The 17,845-nt window shown below is 37.6% G+C and overlaps 2 protein-coding genes across 2 annotated transcripts in view; one reads left to right on the forward strand and one right to left on the reverse strand.

Moving 5' to 3' along the window:
- The window catches only part of LOC100644715 (polypeptide N-acetylgalactosaminyltransferase 2), a 197,071-nt gene extending 184,309 nt beyond the window's left edge, over positions 1 to 12,762 (forward strand). Inside the window, exons 4-10 of the mRNA XM_003394894.4 lie at positions 4,306 to 4,404; positions 5,701 to 5,768; positions 5,990 to 6,241; positions 7,233 to 7,448; positions 7,526 to 7,745; positions 8,761 to 8,971; positions 9,507 to 12,762. Of these exons, the coding sequence (XP_003394942.1) occupies positions 4,306 to 4,404; positions 5,701 to 5,768; positions 5,990 to 6,241; positions 7,233 to 7,448; positions 7,526 to 7,745; positions 8,761 to 8,971; positions 9,507 to 9,776 (1,336 nt within the window). The 3' untranslated portion in view covers positions 9,777 to 12,762. The remainder of the gene's footprint in view (positions 1 to 4,305; positions 4,405 to 5,700; positions 5,769 to 5,989; positions 6,242 to 7,232; positions 7,449 to 7,525; positions 7,746 to 8,760; positions 8,972 to 9,506) is intronic.
- Positions 12,763 to 12,774: 12 nt separating this feature from the next.
- On the reverse strand, positions 12,775 to 14,192 carry LOC100644598 (KRR1 small subunit processome component homolog). The gene has a single exon (XM_003394893.4). The coding sequence runs from the start codon at positions 13,906 to 13,908 to the stop codon at positions 12,886 to 12,888; it is 1,023 nt and encodes a 340-aa protein (XP_003394941.1). The 5' UTR covers positions 13,909 to 14,192; the 3' UTR covers positions 12,775 to 12,885.
- Positions 14,193 to 17,845: the final 3,653 nt, after the last annotated feature.

Consider the following 17,845-nt stretch of genomic DNA (forward strand, 5'->3'; position numbering starts at 1 on the left):
GAGATCGGAAGCAGCATCAGCGCAGGATTAATCCGAAACTCGTTCGGATCGCGTGCAGGGTGCTGCCGTTCATCCTCGTTTTCCCGGCGCGTGTAACGTTTCCGTGCAAGGGTAAATTTATACATCGTCCCCGAATTCGCTTTATTCTCCTTCGTTCCGTCCTTTCTGCTCTTCGACGCTAACTCACTTCTCTTCTTTTTCTTCTATTTTTCTATATGGAACGCTGTGCCCTTCCGCGTTACCCGCGATAATTTCTCCTCGCGTAGATTCGGATTATTTAATGGCTTAAATATACATATACTTCGTATGAAATTTTGAAGCAATATTTTATCATCTGGATATATAGACGAGTAATATAGAGGATGGACGATATAGGGAATTTGTAGATTTTTTATTGCAACGAGGATAAATCGTAACGATTTTAGAAAAAGTCCGATGTCATCTCTCAGAAAAATGAATACTTTTGATAAAACCGTAGTCTCGTTAGAATTAAAATATATGAAAATATAAGGGAAAACGTAAAAGAGGGATGTTGTATTTTTCTACGAAATAGTTCGGTATGACCGAACAAAGTCCAATTTTAAATACGAATCTATCCGGCAAATTTTTTCTATAAATCTGTTAACTTATAGATGAATTTTAGAAAATGAATTATTTCTTAATGTAACTATTACATTGCTATAAGAGTTCGAAGATTCGTAATAAGATTTTCTAAATAACATTTCCTATGTTTATCTTTTGCAGAAAAGCTTGTAATACTCGAATGATTGATCCATCACATCCCACGCATTCTGTAAAACTACCCGTTGTTTACTGCGTTAAAATTCTCAGCCCGTATAGTCACAAGCATTTTCACCAAATTTCATCGATACAGGAGTCGATCGATTTGATCATCGAATTCGCGAATACACAGAGAGATCGCTCGTACAAACACGATTTCAAGTGTTCCTCTCGAAACACGCGCGAGTGCCGCTCCAGTTCTGGACGCGCGTTGTCGCGTGTAAACGCGAGTGGTACACGCGCGCGTGCACGTGTCCCGAGAATTCGATGGGGTCGTCCGGCGTCGACCGTGCGTTATCCACTTTAACGTCGGGACCAAAGCCCGAATTGCAGTTTCGAATTAAACCGTCCGGATGATCCGTGCCGTCTAGCCCGCTTTAAGGCTCGTTTGCAATTTCGTTGTCGGCAAATATGTCCCCGACAGTCGACGTTGCTTCGTTGCCTTGCTTGCGAAATTACGCTCCCATGAATTAGAAGATACGATCCGTGTCTCTGAACGTCTAAGACGGATTGGAAGTGGATAAACTGCTTGTAATCAGTGTCTAACTAGGAGATCGCGCTATTAATATCGTTATACGGAATTTGCAGAATGACCAGGACAGAGTGAGGTAAACTGTATTTAGTTTTAAGAAGAGAAGTCAGACGAGAGAAATCAAAGACATTTGAATTTTCGAATATTTTAATAGAAAAAAATTTATTTGAAATTTTTATGATTACATAGGTGTTAGGTTGTCCGAAAAGTTTCTTTCGTTTTATGAGGAAATAATAGAAGGAAATAATAGTTATTTATTTTATATTTTTTTACCGAATTACGTACGATCTATTTTGTTCTGTTGAGATAAACACCGTGACATTTCACAGACTTGGTTTCACGTTTGTGTGAAGATGCAGTGTTGTAAAAAACACGTTTGCGAAAGAAAGACACTTTTCGGACAACCTAATATATACAGACCGATTTCTCCTCCTCTTCCGCAATTTCTTATATCGATAATCAAACTTTCATCGTGCCAAAAATTAAACTCGCAGTCTCATATCTTACTTCACAAGTCCACTAAGCCCTACAAAACCCGACACTGGACTACTATTATACAATATGATAGCGTTACATGATTGTCACAAACTTCGAACGACCAGATTCCAGTGCTAATAAGCCACATATTAGAAAATACACCCTGTTGACAGTCTTCTTTACGAGTAACCCTCTCTTCAACTTATCGTGCAACCTTGGTTCTGCGTCTAATATATGTGTAAGTATATTCGTGCAAACTTTGAATACAAGAATTATCAACTATGAATTTCAACTTTACAAGATCCAAGTCATATTGAGCTTCGTCAGTCGATAAAAGATATTCAGAATTGTAAATCTTCCATAAGAGTAGCTGGATGAAATTGCACTGGGTTCGGTTAGCATTACAAACGATCACAGTATAGCGATATGGCGCCGGCTTTCCGGACGATCGTTCGTTGCCTATAAAGAAGGCGATGGCAAGAAGCATCAAGCGAATGTCTAGTCTTCGATTTTAATTCTAAAGTACTCCTGTTCTAAAAGTTTCCTGTTGTGTCCGCTTATTCACTGTTCAATCGAAAAAATGTTCATTCTGTAGATACCAAATGCACGCCAAGTTTACATACTTAATCTCAATTTTCTATTCAGAAAGTATACCCAATATCTTCCAACAGATTTAAACGAAAAATACGCGTTTCTCATTACCAAGAAGTTAATCCTGCCATCTCAATTTATTGCGGCGATACGAACCGCTTTTCTCTCGACAAAGGAGCCAGTCCCCAAGTCTTACCCAGTGCATAAAGCACCTCGTCCATTTTCTTATAGCGCGTCTGCCACGTTTTATTGCGTTTCAAAGTAATTTTTCCCCCTCTCACACCACGCCTATTCGCTCCTTTGTTCCTAACGTTATTAATTTAACGTCGTCTCGACGCGGCTTTAATTCGGTCATTTCCGTCGATAGAGCGTCATCGAGTTGAGACGAACAGAGAAACGTGAGGAGCTTGCTTACTAATGTCACCCGGGAACGAAAGGAAACAGGTAGAATGAGAGAAAATGGTGAATTTTCCGAGCGGCTGCATCCTCAAGTCGGTAATAATTCCCACGACCTCATCAGTGAACTTTTACAATTTCGCTTGGTGCACGATGATCGGACCTTGAAGGAGGTGGCGTAGTAAAGAGGTGGGATCACGAGACGGTTGAAAGCGCAACGGTACACGTAGGCGCATTCCGTACACGTTCCTCGAGTTTATCTCGGGAAAGTGGGACTGACATATTGGAATCGTTCTGGCCGTCTAGTCGCATTTATGTACCTCCCTCGTGTTGGCGTGCCGCGCCAAAATGATCCTCCTCCTTTTTCTTGCCATCTCTTCTATTTACTTTCCACCACCCTTCGAGACTTCGCTTTTTCAAGCCGCAGGGAACGCGGAAATTCTACGAAATTCGTGGCCGTCCTTTCGTTTTCGACTCGAGAAGATAAACTGCACTGAGAATTTATCTCTTACCAAGGAATTCTTTCACAGGAATAGAAACATAAAGAGGAGGAGTTAAGATATTGAGGACCAAAGAGGGAAAGTAACGTGTGCATGTTGCGTGAATGTGGCATTATTGGAAAACGTCAATAAAGTGACCTACATAATTTTCATTTCAAAGGAATTTAAAGATGAAGACAGTTTATTAAAAAGAAAATGATTTATTGTACCGAGTGCTATAAATTTTTTAATTTCTTTGAAAGATATTAAACCATTCTTGGACTTCCCTTATACAGTATTAAAAAGCGGAATTCAATAACGTAAATCGCCTAAAAAAGGGAAAAAGAGGAATTGCAAGTGGTATTACATTAACACAACTTCTGCTCTAAAAGGAAAGAATTTCCATCGAATAAAGTCATAAAGAAAAAGTTAGTATAGATAAAGTTGAAAAGTGAAATTTAAAAAATGATAAAATATCTACGAGGAATATTACCAAAGTAAATGGTACATTTCGAATAATCAATATAATAAGTAGGAAAATGACTATTCGAAAATAAATCGCTAATAATTCAGGATACATTTAACCATAAACGAAGTAGTACTTCACTACATCCACTCGCGCGGAATGAAACTGCGGATCCTATTAGGATAAACTGACGAGCATATTAACGGACGTTACGACAGATAACGTCAGGAAGAACCGCAATGAAGTTTCTATCGATCCTATTCGTGGCAGGTTGATGACCCAATTATATCGTGCCCAGTGTCTCATTGTGAAGCTCATTAGACGAGTCTGGGTTCTAAGTTACTCTAGCTAATTAAGTCACCGTGCTTTTCATTCCTTTTAACACGTCCACGAATCGTGTAATTTTCGAACGACGTTTCATTTAGGTCATGCTTACCACCGATAACGAGGCTCTTCTGTTTATTTACATGTAGTTTGTTTATTTAGATTTCTGGTTTGTTTATATTTAAATATATTCTGGATTTATTTATTCGCATTTCTGGCTTATTTACTAACCTAAAGAGCAATTCCATTTCTGTTTACAGGTGTCGAATGAAACAATGGAGAAGAGACCTGCCTCCAACCTCCGTAATAATTACTTTTCACAATGAGGCGCGGTCGACGCTGCTCAGGACTGTCGTCAGGTACTTTTGATCTTATAATATTTTTACGCGCTTTGTAATGTTAAAACGATGCGTTAAAAAAATAAAAATAGAAGATAATAAAAAAAAAAAGATATCAGATAATGATCGATTTCGTTGAAAAATGGAAAACCGTCAACAGCGGGGAATGCGTGGATGAAACGAAACGAGATTAATATTTCCTGGTTGATAGCGTTCGGCTAAATTCCCACGCGTAGAGCGTGCAACGCGATCGAGTTTCACGGAAAACGCGAGAAAACTTTCAACTCGGGTCCAGAGGCCGAGGTCCGATGGAATTTCCTAATCGTCGTTCCATCATCCCACACCCATTACCTCGTGGTATGATAAATCACGCGTGAAATTCGAAGAGTCGATGTAAAAAAATTTGATCCTCCTTACATTTGACTCGATTGCGGCAATTTTTTCGTTTTACGTCGAAATACGAAGAACACATCGAGATAAATTAATTACCAACAATACTAGCTAGTTTATTCAATACTATTTGCTTATTTACGCAAGAATTTATTTAAGATACATTTGCAAGTCGAAACAATAAACGATTACACATCTTCGCGCATAGTATTGTTGCATCTTTTTAAATAAATAATGGTTCGTCAACGCGATAGAACACAAAAATATCCGCATACATATTCTTTTTACGCGACAACTATCAATAAAGAATAATCTAGACAAAACATGACAAAAATACTTACCTATCTTTAAAGTTCTTTTAAAGTTGAGAACTTGCGGATAATTATACTTGTTCGTGAAACTAATTATTTTTCTCGTTAATAACGAGTGGGTCAAAATGATTGATCTATGTTCGCGATATTCAGTAAGGCGCTTACATCATTACGTTATTCCGGAATCATCACCGGTGTTTTAAAATAATACAAAGAATCGTTTCTTTCATTTTCTCGCGGCGCGATCGCCCGAACCATAGAGTTGCCTCGCGGACTTAACTAAAACATAACTGAATTGCCAATTTAATTGAAACATTTTTCCACGGTATAATGTCACGCGACTGAAACGGGATTACTTTCGCCGCGAAAGAAATATTTTTCCCTCTCGTTGAAGAGAATTTCTTCGCGAGAAGAGGACGAGCGAGACTATGAAGAAACTTATTTAGGGAAACTTATTTAAAAGAGGATTCGTTGCCGCATTCAGGCTACATCTTGAGGCTGGATTACTCCCCTAGATGGAATTAGAACAGTTTAATTTCTACGCGGAAATTTCATTTGCTACTATCGCATGGCTAGTCTTTCGTAGAATATCGTGAACATTTATTTTTGATTTCAGCGTGCTGAACAGAAGTCCAGAGCACTTGATAAAGGAGATTATATTGGTGGATGACTTCAGTGATCATCGTAAGCAATTCTAATCCTTTTCATAATTGTTGTTTCTTATGAAATGTAAATTAGACTGTCTAATATTAAAATATTAGGCTATTTTTCTTTCGTTCGAATTTTCTGACGCTTTTTAACGATACAAAAATACTGTTTCTTTAGATATCATGTCTTATAACTTGACTATTTTCCCGAAGAGTGCATCGAACAACACTGTAACAATTCATTTACTTCTTTTGCAGCGGAGGACGGTGAAGAGCTATCGAGGATACACAAAGTGCGAGTGATACGCAACGAAAAGAGGGAGGGCTTGATGAGATCGAGGGTGCGAGGCGCGGATGCAGCCACCGCCAGCGTGTTAACGTTCCTCGACTCGCATTGTGAATGCAACGCCGACTGGTTGGAGCCCCTTTTAGAAAGGGTGGCTGAGGATCCTACGAGGGTCGTCTGCCCTGTCATTGACGTCATAAGCATGGACACCTTCCAATATATTGGTATTATTATAGCCTCTCAACTTCGTTTAACCCTTTTCTTTGTGAATTTTCAAATAGTACTGGTCGAGAAATTCAAAGAATAATTAAAGTGATTTGAATTGAATTCATATAAGAATAATTCAAAAATTGAACATATTACTCTCAATTTTCTCTTAATTCTCTGTTCTGGACTAATTTGGTATCAACTGATTCTTAAATATTTCTCCACAAACACCACTTTACAGCAAGTTAAAGTAGCTCTATTCCTAAACATATTTCACTCGTTTAACACTAGAATTACCACACTAGTCAAATTGACCAGTTTTACAATTTTATTTTAAAATTCCTACTTCATGTTATATCTTTTTCGACAATGATGTAATGACTTTCGCAACAATAACTAAAAGAATAATATAATGAATTTTATTTTGTTTTTTATGTATTTAAACTCAAAATAATTTTGTATCAAGGCTACTTATACCAACACCAGTCAAAATGGCTGGTACCTGTCAAAGTGTAAAAGGGTCCTGCAATCTGTTTATCGAACTTTAATTAACCAGTTTCCTCGTTTTGTACAACTTCCCATACGTTTTTAAAATTTTCACTGCGTATCATTCAATATGATGATATCAGATATCAGGAAAATTCCGGATCGATTGCTAGATCGCTAGATGCTAATACTAGAAATATCACACCAGTCAAAACGACTGGTTCTACGATTTTATAAATTTGTCAAGTCTCGTTTAGGGATCATGATCCAAGCTGGATCAATAATATCAAAAATGTACTACATAGCATGGAATTCTTTCTGTAAGAAAGTAATAAATCAATAAATATAAAAATATTCTATTATTACGTATTTTTTAAAGACCAATCATTTTGACTGGTTTTTGGTAATAAATAACTTCGTGTTAACTATCGGTAGTTCTAGTATTAGAAAAAATCTTGCCACTTCGAAAATTGAAATCATATTTATTGATCATTAACTAATAATAATTAATCTATTTTTCAGGAGCATCGGCTGATCTAAGGGGCGGCTTCGATTGGAGTCTAGTCTTCAAATGGGAATATCTGAGTCAAACCGAAAGGCAAGCGAGACAAAAGGACCCTACGCAGGCGATTAGGACGCCTATGATTGCCGGCGGTTTGTTCGTAATCAACAAGGCGTACTTCGAGAAACTGGGCAAGTACGACACTCAGATGGACGTGTGGGGCGGCGAGAATCTCGGTGAGAATACTCGATCTGTCTGTCGTCCGCAGAAATTTACCGAACGTGATTCGAGTTCTCGACCACGCCGCTTTCAGAGATATCGTTCCGAGTGTGGCAATGCGGCGGCAGCTTGGAGATTATTCCGTGCTCGCGCGTCGGCCACGTGTTTCGAAAACGTCATCCGTACTCGTTCCCCGGGGGCAGTGGAAACGTTTTCGCCCGGAACACCAGACGAGCTGCTGAAGTGTGGATGGACGATTACAAACAGTTCTACTACAACGCGGTGCCTCTGGCACGCAACATCCCTTACGGAAAGTAAGTACGCTTGCTCTATCTCGATTATTTCGTGTTTACGAGACGGAGAAACGCAGAACTGCTGTGTAGAATTCGAGGAAATTAACGCTAGAACTACCAGTTCCCTTTTTTCTTTTTTGTAATTGTATTACAAGCAACGCATGAGTGACTTTATTAAATTGGCTACTTTTTAATGGTATATTTTTCATATCCAACTACTGACATGCCTATGTTTCTTAATGGCCACGCTAAAACCCATAGCGTTTCTTTACATTTGCGTTGTAATTTATAGTCATCCGTTACTTTAATATCGTTAATCTTGTTTGAATGTAATTCTCCAACGTTTGTTATTCGTTATGAAATAACAGTAAATAAATATTTTAAGTCTTATTTAGGATATATGCAACGGTAAATTATAGATATTTTGTTACGATTATAAGAGAGATGAGATAATTACGATAGAGGGAAATATTTTGTATGAAGTAATTTCTATTTGCAAATTAAGATCGAGGAAAGAATGAAGATAAAAATATATTGCAAGATTAATTTGCCTCTGTCTAACTTAACCAGAAATATAGCGCAATATCATAAGCGAAGGAGTCGAATAACCGAGCCCAGGTGATTTACACACGGATCCACGAAACGGAGAACGTGTTAAGCTTCCAAATATCGGCGGGTCGGAGAAAAAACAAGACAACGAAAGTACGTTCCTCCTCTGGGAAGGAACATAAATTACTCGGCCGCAACTGCAATTCCCGCTACCAAGAACAACATCGATACCCTCGCAACAATCGCACGACACACTCTGTACACAATCTATTCATTGGGCAAAGTTTCGCGAGAAGCAAGTTTCTTTCCTCCTGGTTTGGATCGTTTATCACGAGCTAATTTCTGTGCCGTCTCGCGTGCGGCACACAGAGAAAGGAGGAAGCTCGATTTACGAGCCGAAATACCCGATAGTCGATTTCATTAAAACGCGTCAGCGCACGTGAGCCGTATTAATAAAACGGCCCCGGTGTCGTTTCCCTTGTTTCAGTATTCAAGACAGGATGGAGCTGAAACGGAAATTGCATTGCAAGCCCTTCAGCTGGTATCTGAAAAACGTGTATCCCGAGCTAGTTATACCAACGAGCGAGGGTGGTCCTGGTGGATCGTTGAAGCAGGGTACAGCGTGTCTGGACAGTATGGGCCACCTTCTCGATGGGAATGTGGGTCTTTACCCGTGTCATGACACCGGCGGTAACCAAGTAAGTACGCCTGCCCTCGTTATTCATCGCTCTCCGCTGTGTCCTGAGTAAACTGGACCAGGCATACTCTCGTAGAAATAACTCTTCGTCACGCTGTTAATATTAATCCGAGTATTCAATTTTACGTTTCAATTATCGCGGTGAGGATTCCGTTCTGTGCCGGTAGATTAACGGGTCGACCGGACTGCTTCGCGGTTCTTCCATAGAAGCTTCCAAAGGAAAAGAAAATACTCTTTTGAAGATTATTTTTCAATCTTTCGAGATCCTTTGTTTTAATGTACGAGTGCTGAATTTGCGAAAACATCGGTCAATACTATCGAATTACTAGGATATTTCATGTGACGCAGTGAAAATATTACTAAAATTTGAAACCTATTTTTCCCTAGGTGATTAGCAGAGAATCACTTCCACTTTCTAATTTGCGCTAAAAAAAAATCTTTAAAAATTCCTCTTAAATTTGTCTACAAATCCACTCCTTAAACTGATAAGCCTCTAAATATACTCTGTTTAACCTCACCTAAACAATTTCTTACAGGAATGGGGTCTGACGAAGGACGGTCTCATCAAGCACCACGATCTCTGTCTAACTTTGCCAATGTACGCGAAAGGCACGACGCTATTAATGCAAATCTGCGACGGTAGCGAGAATCAGAAATGGAGGCACCTGGAGGGTGGCTTGATCCGTCATTCGAGGATCCCAGTGTGCGTTGATTCGAGATACCATGCACAAAGAGGCATCACGGCGGAGAAGTGCGACTCCAGTGCCGAGACACAAAGGTGGCATCTATACAATCACAATCACTAGCTCCAAAGGACGACCAGTGTTTCGTGAAGACCGCGGTGCCGTCGTCATTCACGAAGGGCCGAACGAGTGCAGTATTTGATCAGAAGAAGGAAGGTCGATTTAATCAGGGAGAGCAATCTGATCGATACAAGATCGAGATTGCTCAAACGAACCCGATGATGATTGACACAGGGTTCGTTGCTTTGAGAGAAAAGAAAGGACCTTCTTGACGAGGCGTGAAGATGAAGAACTATCTGAATTAGAAGAGTGATATATCAGTCTGATATACTCACTAGATTTAATGAGACTGTTTGGAGAGATGTTTAAGAAGAGATTACGGAGAACATGGAATTGAATTCATGTTTCATAGCGGAGAAACAGATTGTCTTTTTGTTCTATCTTAAGTAGAGAATGATATGAAGATTCGACGAGAAGTTCACCCTTTGTGAGATTGATTTGTGATGAATGAAGAATATCTCTACGCTTTCTTTTTTTTTTTTTTTTTTATTTTAATTGATCGATGATATCTGATTGCAAAATAAGAGTTTGTCCTAGTCGGTAAAGGGTTAATTTCGAATGGCTGCTTCGAAGCGTATTCATTCCAGTGCATTTACGTTAACCTCGATGATCTCAAATGGAATCATTTTGAAACTTCATCGTGTAGAATAAAAGTCAAAAGGAACAAAAGTATGGACGAATTACAACATCGTAATTTTAAGCGGACTCTCGACTCATTGACCGTTTGAATATCGTTTAGACAAACATTGAAACGCTTATAAATTTTCATTCAATCGGCGTGCGATTTACTATTACATGGCGATTCATTCTCCAGCGTTGTTTCCGCGAAAATAAAACGAAGTAACGGCAAACTGTATCTTTTACCAATTTCCCTATTTCCACGGCCTTAAACAATAAATATAAAGGCAAAAACGCTATTTCTAGATCGATTATTAGTTTCTTAGCCGACCACACGACACACGCATGTACACACGGTATACGTGGCGCGTCGATATCGGTTTGCGTCTCCGATCCAACTGCAGATCGCGACGCGAATCGGGTGCTTCTCGATCCAAAGACATGCGCTACCATTCTCACAAAGAGATTTATTTTTCTATAAGAAAATTGTATACTTACTTGGTTGTGCGAATAGCTGGGAATTATAGTGTGCTCGCCTCACGGAGATTCGACGTGTTACGAAATCGATTTACGTTATTCGTTTTGCTGTTGTGTCAGATGATGCTTGGTTCTTTTAAATTTCTTCCGCTACTTGAATGCTAGTGACAAAATTTGTCTCGTTAAAAAAAGAAATAAATTTGTGAGTAAAAGAATAAGTTGAATAACCATCAACACGTCGAGTTGTTCAAAGGCGAGAAAATGGAGCGACTATTATACAGCAAGATGCAAAGAAAGAACAATCTTTCGTACACTGATACTTTCACGGCGACAATGATACGACTGCCGTCATCTCGCATCCAACCTCTGACACACGTATACATATATGTACACAGAAGTTACGCTATCGAATTATTGTAAGCTTTTGTATGATACGAGCGCGTCCCAAATCACTTACGCGTGTAGCTACGTTCGTAGGTTTACAAAACCAGTGTTTCACATTCGGAAAAAGATTGTTTTTACTCTTAAAACACGTTAAGCTAAGCTATCGGACAATATGATTGAAATTTCATTGATTCTGAATTGATGCATTGTATATATGTATGTGTTTAAAAGATCTCGTTTATTGAACGATTCATCTAAACTCGCATATTTTGAGCCGTCGATTTGGCTCAAATTTTATGTATAATTGAAGCACTAGGCGCATAATAATTTTCCGAATACATGATAGAATACATGAATAATGTATCATGTACATTTGGAATGTTATTGCACGCGATGTACTCTTACTACATACTTTCCTCGTCAGAATTTTAATTCAGGCGCATTCGCTTGAATCTTTTCATTCAATCGCTAAATTAATTAAACGCTGCGAACGATAACACGTTTAAACCTAAGAATTTTTCCAACTTCCTCGTAAAAGATCCTTCGGATTTACGAAATGTCATAAACGAACAGACAAAAATGTCAAAAAGGTACTAATCGCGCAGAATAATGAAGAGATTCCTTTCGAACTTCCGTTTTTTCTCGATCAACTCACTGTATCGACGCGCTGTAAATACTTCGACGCGATCGATCAATCGTCTGTTTCCCGTCCTAAGGCGTCTCTGAGTGAATTTACGAATGATGTCATTCGTACTTTTTCGTTAGCGAGTAACGAGGCAACCATAATCCCGCGCTAAATTGTACATAACGTGTCTACAATATAAGTTAAATAAAAGCGTCGTACTTCCACGAATCTGTAAGATGTAAGATAAACGAGCGACTTAACATTTAAGATTAAGGTATAGGGCACTTGATCCCCGTGCTCGATTAACAATAAGAAATACGCTGTACATTGTCACGAATATTTCTGACTTCTCTATTGTATGTACGATACGTTGAATTCTTTATTAGCCTCGTGTTTATTAAGATAACGCGCTGTTGCAAGGGAAGGATCCTATTTAAGTCCTGTTTATTCCGTTTAAGAAGCTCCTCGATGCATTGAAGATTCGGTATGTGAAAGCAACGTTTCTATATTTAAAGATAGCTATTAAGGGATAAAGCTTTTGTTTTATATTTAATTTATACATATAACTATGCCATCCCTTGGATATTGAAACTATATCGAAATTGTAACGAAACTACAAAAGTAATCCTGAAAAAGAACAATATATATATATGCGTATATGGACGTTCGTTTTCGACACCGAATACCTGTCTTCAAGGTGTACACGTTGTATTTCTACGACTCTGTATTTTGCAAATGTATCATACTAAAAAACTAGAAATATATATAAGTATATACGAGTGGTAAATGCTTATATATATTTGCATCTCGTACATTAAGAACGCGTTAATATAATACTTATAGGAACAAGGTTTTTTTTAATAAAATATTGGAGTTATTCCAGAAGTTACACGAGTATTTCTTAAACTGAAATTTATTAATAATAATTCATTTTATTAAAAACATCATCTCCAAATAATTTAGCAAGTTAACTTACTAAATTTGAATCTGTTAATTTATAAGCAAGTACTATGACCGGCCACCACGTTTTTTCAGCGCCTTTTTAACTTTCTTCTTAAACTCATCCAAATTTATCTCATTATTCTGTTCCTTCTTTTCTTTTGATTGTTCTTCGGGAGGTACAAATGCTTCTGCTCTGCGTTCTTGTCTCTTCTTCTCAGCCTCCTGGTGCCTGATGTCCTGTTCTCTCTTTCTCTTGGCTATCTTTTGCTCCTCCTTCAAGAAGTATTCTCCGGAAGCTATCATCTTGTCTACCTTGCTCTCCTGTTGTGGGGGTGGGAACGGAGTATAAGGTTTCTTTTCTTTCCTATTCTTAGGTTGCTTCCTCTTGCTAATATTCTTACTGTTGAATTTAGGCAAAAATCTTTCCCAATTTTCATTTTTCAGTTTTGGATCTTTTGCCAACTCTCTCTTAATCATCAATGCTTTAATGTTGTAAATAGGATGAATATTTTTCATAGTATCTTCCACAATACGCCTTACTTGAATAAGACCTTTGTAAGGACCCAACGCAGCCACTGTCTGTCCCTGTACAACGACATAACAATTTGTTAACAATTCAATGGATTTCAAGGTACATCCTTTTGGTCCTATGAGCCTCTGCCGTCTCTTGACAAACTTTTCCCTGTTTCTTACAAAAGATGATATCTTTATGATATCTGAGCCAATATCGTCCTGAAGTACTCTCATTGCTTGCTCAAAAGGAACAGATCTGGACATGAGTTTGAGCATGTCACGAGCTTTAATTATGATATATGGATCCCAAGTTTTTCTGGTGGTCTTCACAGACATACTACCTTCGATGAGGTCCAATTCGGCTTTGATTGCATGTTCCTCTAACGATTTTTGAATTAATGGCCAATGTTCCTTTAAATATTGTTCTCTATATTTTGGAAACAAAGTTGCGAACGAGCTTTCTTCGAGTAAACGATGTGGATTATCCTCGGGCTTAAAAGATGGTATTTTTAACGACCAGGCATTGTCCACTGGCCCTGTTATTTTAGGGCCATGTTCTTTTTCGAAATCGCTCATCTTTCACGCAATATTTTAATGTTTTAACATTACACTAAACGATTGAACTTCATATATATAACCTCGCGTCAAGAATGGTTTCACAGATTATATTTTCTTCGCGAGAATGGAATTAATGTTTTTAATATCACAATAAACTTTTCAAACGACACGCACAAAAAGGTACTTCAATATTTGTTTACTTGATAATTGCACGTGATGATTAAATGTGTCGACCTCGAATTAAGGTTATGTTATTGATTTTCACTACCGTACGAAGTATGAGTCGCGCAAACGCAAGATGGCATACCTATCCAATATGGGACATTCAAATGGAATGTTCATAAAAGATGAAACAAATTTACGCTATACTTAATAAAAATTGAATTTTATATGTCATTCAGGCTACAAAACGTTTAGGCAATAAAATGTGTATAAGAATTTGGTGAATTGTTAATAATAATTTAATATAATTAAGAACTTAACACGAGTAACAACAGATTCGAAGTATCTGGTGCGCGAAAATCGTAAGACTACTGCCACCTTGCGGCGTACTTAGATTTACGTCTAATTTTGGCGCCATTTATGTTAGCTATCTTTCATAAATTGACTAAGATAATACAAACTATGAATACATATTTATCTTTATCTATCGTAGTTAATTAAACTTGGAATTACGATGTAATTAATATAGACTTAAAGTATTCATTAAGTTATCTTTCAGCTAGCATTATTTGCAAGAAGGGATTGCATTCAATGATAGAACGAACGCATGAGGTATCTATGACGCAGTTTATTATACAATTACAATACTCTTACTAATCATATTATGATAATGATCGTAGTAATAGTATATCCTAGATAACATGAACTATTCCAGATTGATATGACTTTATTTATACAGCTCCATTAGCACACGCGCACACACCCATTTCCTTTCTCTCTTCCTTTCACTCTAATTTCCGGTAAGTCTTGAGAGACTAACGCGGAATATCGAGGGCGGACATCAGAAACACGCTTCGCAATTAATTAATTCCTAATCGTAGTGCGTTCCGTGGCATGAGATTTTATGGTCACGAATACGCCGATGAACGCCTTAAAAAGATCGCAAATTTCACGATCACGTCACTAATTCTCAGTACAAAATAGTTTAGACGACTTTGTCACCGAACAAGGACTTCTCCCATTCTCATGACTCTAATATTATTTCACTTAATCTTTTAAGAACTGTCATACCGTGCTCTTGTCATTTCTTCTCTTCTTCTTTTTTTTTTCCTTTTTTTTTTGCTTCTTAATTAATTATCCTCTAAACCTTTACTTTTGTGTCATCTGTTACAGTGTTACCGTTTAAGGGTACTCCGTTCTTATTATTTAACGTTACTTCTAGGCATTGAAGTCGAACGACGCTCGCGTCCCAATATTTACGAGTTACACATCGAATTGTTTAATAGGCTTCTATATAACGCTAGATTTCTCTCAGAAGACAATTATACACTGCTACTGATTGAGATTAATCAACTAATTCTCGATATACCAACCGTTTTGGCTTTCGTTCCGAAGCGCGTGCTGCCATCTCGAAAAGTTGCGCGCATCCTGCGCGCCTTTTTAGAAACGCGCCACTTTTTCACGCGACTTTTATGCTATTTCGCATCATGTATTTACAGAAAAAACGCGATGGGACGGTAGGAGCAAAATCTTATGCTTTTTCACGCTAAAACTTCGACGAACCTTCGTTTCGAATGTTTAACGAAATATCGGTTTGAATATTTAAAATCAGATCAATAAGTTCTACGCCGCGAAACCGTAGCTTCCCGGCCGAAGCTTATTAAAAGGAAAAGTTTACACTGTTTGTAAAAGACAAGTGGCTACTTATAAAATGTTATCAGATATTAACAATTCACGTGGTACATAACGTGTTAACGACAACTGATACTTGATCTTCTTAACCCTCGATTGGTAAGCATGCGGTAATATCGCGTGAACGTGTCCCGAGATCTTGAAAAATCAATGAAAGAATAAAAAAGTGGATTCTAGAAATACAACGATGTAATTTGTTTCGTGTTTACTCTATCGGTTGAGAGTTATCAGGTGGATTAGAAAATAATCTAGGATTATTTAAGTACTCTGTACAAAAAAAAAAAAAAAACTAAAACAGGAAACAACAAAGGATAGACAGAAAGAAAATGAAAAACAAAAAGTAACTAAAGTCTGTCTAGCACTTTTATTTTCAAATAATAAAAGTTAAAATATAATGAAATAATAATAATAATAATAATTAATAATAATAATAATTAATAATAATAATGATAACCATTGTAGTAATGCGTTCATCGCTCAGTGGAATGCGCCGGCTCATCGAAGCCCACGAAAAAAAAAAAGTGAACCAGTGACACGTCGATCAGAGGGTGCGGCAATCGTGGGTTCGACTCTAATTATCTCTATTCTATCTACAAAAAAGTAAAACGCTGTACACTCCCGACGAACAAGGAGAAGAGGAAGAAAAAAGAAAAAAGATAAGGGAAACGCAAACGTGTCCCTAACTCACACTCTGTCATTCACACTAATTTTTTTTTCGTTCTTCGGCTGCAATGGGCTGCTCGTTATGTATCAATTTGTCTCCCGTTTCTATCGTTTACACATCCGTTCGCCGTATTTAATTTATAAAACGTCTACGTAATGCACTCAAAACTGGTGCTCTAGGAACTCTTTTTTTTTGTATTTCTCTTCGCTATATTTTCTTTCATTCTTTATCACTCTCATTCACATTTTTGTTTCGCTACAGTTTGGTCCACGACTCTGGTAGTGAATGATTCGAAGTAAAACGAAGTAGAAGATCGATTCAAGAGATGAAAACCCGAAGTTGTGTGGAATTATGACGGGTAGTTATGTGAAAAAAGATGGGGGATGATCGTGTGTGTGTGTGCGTGTGTGTGTGTGTGTGTATGTATATGTGCGTGTGTTTGTGTGTGTTCGAGTGATCTAAGAACGAAAAGACGCGCGTGATCGATATGAGATCTCGTCTCGTACTCGTTTACATACATACATACATACACATGTTATATTATATTATACATAATTACGCGTACACGATATATCAGAATATCGAAAATATATTGTGATGTATCGCGTTGCGTTCACATAATTTCCGTAGAAAATTACATATAATATAATATCAAATATATATATACATACATTATGATAGTAGTACGCATATACACCTTCGGTTAACGCACGCTCGTGCTTCGTTACAAGAAAAGCTCTTGCAACAAATGTACATACACGGATTTAATTTGCTGATGTTGGCGATCGTAAGAACGAGGGATTGAGAAATCGAGTTCACCAGAAACAAACCACAATATCAAGAATATCGTATTTAATAAGTAATGTCGCATAAGTGTTACGGTTATCGCCATTTATCAGCACTTAAGTGTAGCGATGAGTTTTCAATTCCTTATCATAGAGCATCTTGGAAATAATTCTTTCACCATCGATCGATATAGATCGAAATTAATTGCCACATGGAAAAGTAGGCTACGAACGAATCAATTCTACGATGTTAGAGTGAAGGTACAACGTTTCCATGATTGCTCGAACTTACGATTGCTATGACGACCAGCGTTGCCCAATGATACCCTATAATTAAGGATTACTTAATAATAAGCGTCGCAATAATAAGAAACGATCGTCACGGTGAATAAATTCGCCGCGGATTCGCTAATCATCGTTCGCTGCCATATCTTCCTATTATTTACAATACGTTTACTTTATACATTTATGTATAGTATGTATATTTATACATGCATATGTATATATTCCCGATGCTCCACTACTGCGCAATGTCTTTCTCGTCGCGTACATATGTGCTTCATACACACATATACATACAACTAACGTAATAATACATAATATATATATATATATATATATATATATATATATATATATATATATATATATA

This window comes from Bombus terrestris, chromosome 4 (genome assembly GCF_910591885.1).
Source record: "Bombus terrestris chromosome 4, iyBomTerr1.2, whole genome shotgun sequence".
NCBI lineage: Eukaryota > Metazoa > Arthropoda > Insecta > Hymenoptera > Apidae > Bombus > Bombus terrestris.

What these genes read in the sequence shown, in the direction of transcription:
- LOC100644598 (XM_003394893.4), bottom strand. Translation starts at nt 13,908, where the DNA reads ATGAGCGATTTCGAAAAAGAACATGGCCCTAAAATAACAGGGCCAGTG.